Source organism: Haliaeetus leucocephalus, unplaced genomic scaffold (assembly GCF_000737465.1).
Source record: "Haliaeetus leucocephalus isolate CR32 unplaced genomic scaffold, Haliaeetus_leucocephalus-4.0 Scaffold373, whole genome shotgun sequence".
Taxonomy (NCBI): domain Eukaryota; kingdom Metazoa; phylum Chordata; class Aves; order Accipitriformes; family Accipitridae; genus Haliaeetus; species Haliaeetus leucocephalus.
The window spans coordinates 4,692,270-4,701,308 of record NW_010972809.1 but is presented as its reverse complement, the minus strand read 5'-3'; the positions used below and the strand labels follow the sequence as shown (position 1 = coordinate 4,701,308).

The 9,039-nt window shown below is 42.6% G+C and overlaps 1 protein-coding gene across 2 annotated transcripts in view; it reads left to right on the top strand.

Moving 5' to 3' along the window:
- Window positions 1-187: 187 nt before the first annotated feature.
- HIVEP1 (human immunodeficiency virus type I enhancer binding protein 1) overlaps window positions 188-9,039 on the top strand; it is a 119,532-nt gene continuing 110,680 nt past the window's right edge. The window contains exons 1-2 of one of the 2 annotated variants that reach the window (XM_010573216.1): window positions 188-301; window positions 2,075-2,221. In XM_010573216.1, coding sequence (XP_010571518.1) covers window positions 2,182-2,221 — 40 coding nt within the window. In that variant the 5' untranslated portion in view covers window positions 188-301; window positions 2,075-2,181. Of the gene's footprint in view, window positions 302-325; window positions 594-2,074; window positions 2,222-9,039 lie in introns of those variants that run through there. The other variant, XM_010573215.1, reaches the window with a different exon arrangement.

Genomic DNA, 9,039 nt, shown 5'->3' with positions numbered 1-9,039 from the left:
TTTTTTTTTTTTTTCCTTTTCCTCCCCTCTCTCCCTTCCCTTTGCAACCCTGCCCGCACATACCGACGGCTCTCCGGGGCTGGCGGCTGCTTCCCAGCCCCGCTCCCTAATCTGCATTTTATTTTGGGGGGGGGGGTGGTGGCGGTGGATGTGACCGCTGCGTTGGCAAAGGCCCGCTTCTCCCTCTCCCTTTTTGTTCAAATTTAAGGAGGGAATGACTTTTCGCGTGGGTCCTGCACGGTGTTTCTCCGCCGTGGCTTTCGCACGGCCATCTCTTCCCCCGAAAGGACGAGTCCTGCCGGTGAGCGGGGGAAATCGGTGGTTTTAAGGCGTAAATAAGATGTCATTTGTGCTGCAGGGGAGCTTCGGGAGGTGCCTGGGATTTACGGATAGCCGGGGGATTTCAAACTCTTGCTCCACATAACTTGCATAAAGAAGTGACGGCGTTTATAATAACCTTTAAAAACCCCAGCCCAGCAGCACCCAGAGTAAAGTGGGACTGGGCTTCAGGGGGTGCTTGTTGCTTCAAGCAGTCCAGCCACTTCTCTGCATCTCCGGTTTGGGTCCGAGACCAGGAAAACGGACCTGTTAGCGTAAGGGCTTTATTTCATTTCTGAATCTTTCTGTTATCCTTGCGGATAAAGTAGTAGGAGTGAACAACTTGACAGGCTGTGTGCTGTGTTTTGGATTTTTCCTTGTTTTTCCTATACCGTGCAGTAATACCCTAGTGAAGAACCATTAGTCAGAATAACATTTTCCAGCCTCCTTTTATGTCAGTTGCAGTCAGTTTCTTCTCCTGTTTGGGTCCTTTTATGCAGCAACAGACAAAAGAAACATTAAAAATTAATGATTATATTCCTCAACAGTCTGTAGACTGAAGGGGTGGTTGCAAGTAGTCTATTTTAAGTGGGTGTGAATTCCATTTTTACAAAACCATGGTTGTCTTAAAAACAAACCCCCTAAATTAATACTTACAACAAATGCTAAAAATTCTCCGTACTTCCTCCTTGGAGTAGCTATCCTTAATCAACTTGTCCATATTAGGGGCCATTCTGAAGTTTATATAAATTTTTAAAATTTATTCCTAGTTTGCTAAACATGAGGTAGTATTACTATTAAAAAAAAAAGTGAGAAGTGGTTAATTTTTTATTTTGTTTAGCTGGAAGAGTGGAACTACACCCATCATTTTCTTTTTTAAGTTCTTGTGCGTAAGTGGTTTGCAATAGTTCTGTGGGAGATTTCACATCCTGGAGGATTTCAGAAACTAAACAAAATGCTCCTTAAACTGGAAGCAAATCATAAGAATATTTGAAAAGAAAGTTTTGTTAATTTTGAGAAGGATGTAGATTTGGGGATGCAAATGTAAGTTTGTGCCAACTTAGCAGCGAATCGGTGTGTTAGGCTATTAAAAGAATTCCCCGGTCCATGGGGTTTATCTGTACCGGGGCTTTGCTGGCTGCAGCCTCCTGCAAGTGCAGGGGCTGCTGCAGCCACGTAGGACCACGCCAGGGCAAAAACTTGCTGTGCAACAGCTTGCAGGTGGGTCAAGAGCCACTGTGATTCTCTGCTGTATGCTGATTTTTCGGCAGAAATATCCCATGGGGAGTTCTTCTAGACGTGCACGCTCCATGTAAGGAACTTGGAGGTAGCTGATGTCACAAATAGGGTGGATTATTGCTGATGCAGTGTGCGTTTGCCCTCCGCTCTGCTCTCCCCCCACCCTGAGATGAAGATCTGTATCTTAAAGCCCGATGTCAAATTTTGTTTAGTTTTCTGGATTTATTTGCATAGGACACGAGTTGCTGGAAGACGTTTTCTGGCTAGAAAACAGCTGACAAATGTGGAAAAGTGTCTTAGTTTTCTCATGCTTCCTGAGTAATTCTAAAAGGAGTTTCACCCTCATGTAGTTTTCTTAAGGTGCTGGAACATTTCAGTCCGTAAAAGGATAGGTACAGAAATTTTTCTTGCTCATCGCTGATTTCCGTAGCTGTTTGAGAATCAAAGGGAGCAGATAGATACCTTTGTTTTCCTTATTAATGCATATGTCTCATAACTTTTCTTTCTCTTTTTTTAGCATTCGGATTAACTGACCCCTTCGACAAGTTTATGGAGCTGTCATCTCTCTGCTTGCTGTACTTCCCATTTCTGAGAGGAGAAAGTGGTGTATGAGATCAGAGGAAAATGCCTCGGACAAAGCAGATACATCCCAGAAATCTGAGAGGTATGTAGCTCTCAGCTGACAAAGAAAAGCTGTGAAAAACTCGGTTGCAGTTCCAGTTACGAGGTTAAAGGAATACACATTTAAGAAGTCTATTTTGATCCGAAAATAGTTTGCAAGCAAGTTTTAGGAGTTGTCTGTGAGACAGCTCTAATTTTGAGAGAAATAAGTGGAATCTGTTCTTATGCCTGCAGTCTGTGTGCTTGACAGCATTCTTGATATCCTCCAGCGTACAGCAGTAACTAGCATGAACTTTGAAAATGCAAAGGAAGACGTAGTTTCCTTACCAGGGAATTTACAGTTGAAATATACAGGGAGGTGGGAAATGTGTGTAATGCAGAAGCAGCATGAGATCTGACAGGCGGTAGTTGTTTTTCTTAATAGTAATCAGTTTGGCTTGCTTTTGAGGGGATCAAACTCTCCTCCCGTGCATGCCTTCTCGCTGTTTATCATCTGTCACCCACGCTACCTCGGGCATTGCTAGGTTTGACCTTGGTCTCCTTGCTGTCCCGCCTTCGTGCAGCTAAATGGTAGCTTCTTGGCTATGGAAAGGAGCAAGCAGGCAAGCGATCTGCTCCACGAACTGGCGAACTTACGTGCCCAGGCATTTCCTTGAACAAAATCCCAGTGCACTTAACTGAGCCCAGGACTGGCAGATGAATGTCAGGATTCTGATCCCATGGTTATTTGTTACTGTCTTGGTAGAAGTGGCCCTGGAGGAATTAAATGAGGGGAAAAACACAGGTCGGTTAACGAGCAGATGTATATGTTGAGGGAGAGCCCACTCCCATCCCTGCCCTCATACTCGGCTTTCGGGAGAACATGCTTCCACCTGCACCCCCACGTGTAGCTGTCATCAGCTTTTTTTTAATGTGAATTTTACAGTTGCAGTATGGAAGCATCCCTTCAGAGAATAAAAGCGATTACAAAACCACAAACATCGACATAAAGTTTTAGGGGCAAGAACAGCATTTGATTCCGGTTTTAACTTTTTATGCCAAAACGCAACAAACATCCGCATGTGTTTCAGTTAGTTTGCAGTTGAGAGGCTCTCAAGTGCTAGCGCATACAGCTGTATCCAAGACCTCATGTTCGTGGACTATTACCACTACTACCACTAACAGTCTCTGCTGGAGAAGACATTTTTGCAGCGTCTTTGTTCAGGAAGTGCTGAGTAGCATTGTTCGGTGTGATGCATAAACCTCCATCACAGATCGGGAATTTCACATTTAGGTGATGCCGTTTCCCCTTCTTGCTGAACGTGAAGCAATAAATTAGAGCCTGATTTTTAATGTTGCTGCTTACCAAGTTGCTGACATAGCTGAGCTTACATTTTCTGATCAAATAGGAGAGTGATCTAATTTTAGTACTCTGATACCTACTCTTGTATTGCTTGAAACTTAATAGGAGTTAAGTCTATTTTAAAGCTTCCTATTCACTTAAATAAATGCATTTAGAATAAATAATCTAATTAAACTCTTAATTGTGTAAGAAATTAATTGCTCTTTTTTTTCCTTGCGTAATTTCCCCAGTCGTTTAGCTTTTATCACCCGCTGTAATAGCAGTTTTCATCAGTTCCTATTTTTCCACAACTAATGGAGTTCTTGCATGAATTAAGATGGGTTAAATGTGGAGAAGGGAAATAGAGGTATACAGTGAGCCCATAATTTGAAGTGATGTTGGAACGGTTAAATGGTTGCTAAAACTACACAGGTGCTACAAACTTCAACACGTTGTGAGCATATATTGCTACTATCATGGGTTATTAGAGGTGAAGTGATTTGAAAAATCAGTTTACTTCTCATTAGTTATGCCCTATTTCCATTTTTAGTCTAGATAATGAGGAAAACTGGATTTCAGTTTCTGTAGTCATTTTATCAGTCTCTGAGAATATTGCAGAAAATATTTGCTTAAACCCTCAGGTTTTGCTGGAACTTGAGGAGGCTGAAAGATTTCACAGGTCTGTTTTCTGACAGCTTATTTTTATGTATGCAAAGTTAGACCCATCTTAAGTTGGCAGTCTTAACCATTAAAACTTTAAAAAATGTGGGTTTTAGCACTGTGGTTTAATCCATGGTAATTAGTACCAATGATAACTGAATCTGCAGAAAGAATAAATGTCTGTGGTTGAAGGTGGAACTCGGCAAACTCTTACGTTTTATAACTTTTGGGAGACAAATATGTAAGATTAAGTAATCTGTATTTTTAGAGTAAAAGGTATTTTTAAGTTGTCTAAACCTGATTGTCACCTTTTGTACTATGTACAAAGAACACTCCATGGCCTTACCTGGCTTCTCCCTCCCTTGTCCCAACTCCTCTCGTTGCCCCATAGCAATCAAATTGCCAGCGGCTTTAACTGGATTTGTCCAGTGCCCATCAATGTTTAACTTCTTTGAGAGATCGCTGTTGAACAACCCTTGACATTCTCTATCCTGTTGTGCATCAGATGAGTTACTTGGGTTGCCCTTCCAGTCCAAGTCAGCCTGGAGAATAAACAGCCAAGTCCAAGAACCTGAAGTATTTTCCCCTAAAAAAACCCCAACACAATCCCTCTCTCCTTCCCCTCCCCAAAAAACACACAGAAAGAAACCCACCATAAACACACCCCCCCACACTCCCCATTAGTTTGAGGTTTGCTACAGCATAGGAATAAGTTTGAAGGTTTTAATATTGCCTGTGTTTACTGTAAGCCACCTTATTGTCCGGGGAAAATGAAGTAGCATTGTTTAATATAGAGAGCTAAATTTAAGATTTTGGCAGGAAACCCTAAGGCTCTTCTTTTTGTGACATGGCTTGATTTTACTCATTTTGTATACTTCTGAGAGAGCTGACAGCCTTTGGCAGATTAGCAGTGGCCCTGGAGTATCGGGATCAGTGAAGATCAAATTTATTTTTCGTGGGGTGTTTTTGTGTGCTGAGGTCCTCTCCCCCTTGGCTTTCGCTGTTTGTTTATAGATGAGTCAATATAGTGCTATGCTAACCTGATTTTACAGCAGGGAAAAAAAAAACCACCTGTATCAAGAAGGCAGGATATGGGAAGCATTATTTTGCAAATAAAAAAAAAAATTAGATTAGTTGGCCATTGGTTTTCATGACTATGTGTTAGTGACATGGTTTTAATGCCCAGCTGTGGCTGAATGAGCATGTTGTATCTGAAGGGTACCAATAAGGCATCTGCTGTGCTGTGCTCATTTCATGATGTTGTTTTGTCACATCAGCCTTCCCTCCTTCTCACTGCAAACACATCCTTAGGTGAAAAATGTTAGGGTCACCAGTGGACTGCTTTGGTAAGAGGAGTTGTGCACAGTGTCAGTCTCCTGGCTAACTTAGCAGTCGTGGTCATCCCCAGCAGTAGGGGTGAGTGGCTAAAATTTGAGAGAAATTACAGTTTTGCAGGTCTCAAAAGGATATGGATCAGATGCATGCAAGTTCTGGAAAAGGCTTAGTAGTTTCAAAGGCAAAGGGCAAAGGTATGCCTAGGAAAAGCCTGGCATCGGTTGCCTGTCAGCTGTGTGACTGGAACTGAGTTTATAAGCAGGTGTTCCTGATGTTGTCTTAGTCTCTTAAAGATGTGTGTTGTGTTGCTAATCAAAAGCATCATCACTCCCTCTCCAGAAAGTAAGAGTGCTGCAAAAGAGGAAAATATCTGTCTTATTCAGACATCCAGAGGTCATCTTTTCTTAATTTACTTTATTTGTTGCATGAAGTTTTAACTCACTAAAACTAAGAAAAAGACTGCTTTGCATGCAGTTGCACCCTATATTTGCATGGCCAGTTGATAAACAGGTGTAACAAAACATTTCATAGAAGCTGTAATGTATTCCCAGAAGTACAACATTAGAGAATCGTGCTTTTAGCAGGGCTGAGTGGGCTTGGTTTGTTGTCAGATGGTTGTGAGGATACAGAAGGAAAAACAACTCCTGTTTTTGTTTACTTAGAAGTACCCAGTTGTAAAGTTTAAAATGAAAACGTATTTATTATGTGTACAATGTTTAGCACAGTGCTCTGATTCACCAATACAAAACTGTAACAAAAATATTTTGAACTTCTTCTCTTTCTGGATAAGCTTTCTGTTATTTTTAAGTCAAATTGTTGCTGTTTCTGTTTTTCCCTTCTCAATCAAATATTTCTATTTGAAACAAATGGCGGACAGGCCCATAAAATTTAACAGCTGTCTCCAAATCTTTTAACACTTTGCATTTGATAAGGAAATGCAAGTATAATATGAATAGCTTTGCTCAATAGCTTGATAGCTTTGCAGTAATCTGAAAAGCGTGCTTAAATTTGCTGGAAAGCTGGATACATTCTGGGCCTTACGATGTCCAGAAGAGCTAGGCATCTACCATGTCTTAAGTGTGATTTAGCAAAGACTCTTTGAATTGGTTTAAAATTGTAATGTGTTTTCAGTCCTGAAATAGGCCCGTCCACACTGAAAGCTGACAGGTTGATATTTCTTATTAGTGTTTGGTCGTGTAGTCTATAAAACTTGAGAATCGATTGGTGTGCTGTGCTTCAGTTCATGATTTGCATCAAATTACTTAAAACCGCTGAGATTTTCTCAAGGCTCACTTCTGTAACTTGTGCTTGCTTGGTTCAAAAGAAATGTGCAAGCACAACAGTTGACTTGAGGTCTTGGTGTTGTTTCTGAGACAAAAATAATGCTCCGCTTCAGGGTGTTTCTGAGGGGCTGTTGATGCAGTATTGGTACATCAGAAGCTCTGGTGGTCCATGCTGTGTGGTGTACCTGTGGACATCTGTAAAGATGCTGCGTATGTGTCCTGCTTAAATTTCTGGAGCATGTGTGAGACACAGGTGGAACAAGAAGTTGGAGATTTGACTCGGTGACTTTGTTATAGAAATATCCCTTGATTTGGCAGCAGTTCTTGTTTCTGTATATCTGATCGTTTTGTATAATTTCTTCTACAAACCAAATTTGAACCCCAGACCTCCCTCATGAACGTAGAGAGAATGCATGGCTCTGTTGGTGTATCATCCACTGGAGGACTAGCAGATCAACTTGTAATGCAATGAGTAAACCAGATCTCTTGTAGACCGCAGAAGTACTCTCTCTGTGCCTCGTATTTCTCATCTGGGATGTAGAATGATGATGTTTCTCTTTTTTTGTTCTTGTTTTACTTGTTTAGAGTGTAAGACCTCTAGGCTGTTTCTTACAGTGTGAATGGTACGACGCTTGCACATTAGAGATCATCTTGACTGCAGTCCTTAAATTTTATTGTAATGTGAATAATGTCTATATTTACATGTGAAAAACTGTCTAAAATACTCATGCGGTGTAAGAAAGGCTGGATTTAAAGGGTGTAATTTGCCACCCTTTCCCATCACCTGTCCTGTTCCTGTCTTCTTGTTCCATGTCCCTGAATTTGATCATGTGTTTTCAACAGGGTCGAGTCCTATTTACTGCACAGGATGGTTGGGGCTTATGTCAGTGGCCACAAGTGATGGACAAAAGCCTGTTGAGAGTGGATTGCAAGAGGGGAAAGAATCGTGGGGTGGATAACACTGTTCAGTATTGCCTTGACACAACTGTGTTTAATTCCTGCCTCTACCACTGAGTTTCTTGCATGAGACTGAGTGATTCTGTTACACCAAACCTTTGCAGCCAGCTACTAACTGCGTGTGCTGCATTTTGCCTGAGCTGAGATGCCCAGGCACAAATTCCAAGTTTTTGCAACTGCAGTAAGTCCACTATGGCTACAGTTTGGATGCAAAACACTGCGAAAGTGCTAAGTACCTTTAAAAAAAAATTTAAAAAAAAAAATCAAGGTCTAGGTGACTTGAGCTGAAGATCCAAGATTAGCCAACACTTTTGGCAAATCTTTTAATCTCTCTATGCCTCTGTTTTCTGCCTGTAAATTGGAGATACCAGTACTGCATCGGCTGCTAAGGGCTCAGAAGATCCAGTTGTTAGTGTTGCGAAGCAGACGCTGGGAGGCTAAGTAACGGAAAAGATGATGAAGAAGCTGGTAGTAAACAGAGCCAAGCAGTGAGCACAGCCCGTTTTGCGCACTGGCTTAGTTTGCGTAAACACCCTTGCTTTTGGCATTCTCCAGCTTCTTGCTGCTTCGCTTCACAATCTTAACATTTAAAAGGTATTCTTAAAGGTTACTTCCTAGCTTTTAAAATACCAAACTAAAAAACCAAGAAATTCCACTGTATTGAACCACAAACGCTTCTCGTATGAGTCATCCACGTGTCGGGCCCTTTCGCTGCGTGCGCCGCGCAGCCTTGATGGCCCAGCCGGCGTGGACCAGGCGCTGGCGAGCGGGGAGAGGCATCGCTCCCACCAGTTAGCGTTCATCGTCACGCCGCGGAGTTGGGAGCTGTTGCTGAGAAAGCCCCTGCAGCCAGGAGGGAATACGCGCTGCAGGAGGAGTCTCTAGAGAGGAACATCTCTAATGTCATCGGTTCCCAGTTGGTTTCGAGACCGGTTTAAGCCACTGCCGCGGGAGGAGGAGGAGGAGGAAGAAGTAGTGGCATCCAGACCGAGTTATGCTAGCACCGCAGGCTGGGTGGTAATTTTCGTGCTGGGGGGGTGGTTCCCCGGTGCTGTGCACCCCACGGCCACTGGAGCAGGGGCCGGTGGCAGGTGGGGAGAGACAGCGCAGAGGCAGGGTTGTCTCGAGCCTCTTGCTCGAACTCCTTGCGAAACCGTGTTGGAAATCTCTGTTGGCCGTGTGTAAACGCAGCAGGCTTTTTGAGCTGCTTTAGTTGTCCAAAGACGGGTATAGATTTTCATAAGGATGACAAAAGGTGTGTTTCTTATTTCTGGTTTCTTTGCTCTTCCCGCCAGAACCCCCCTT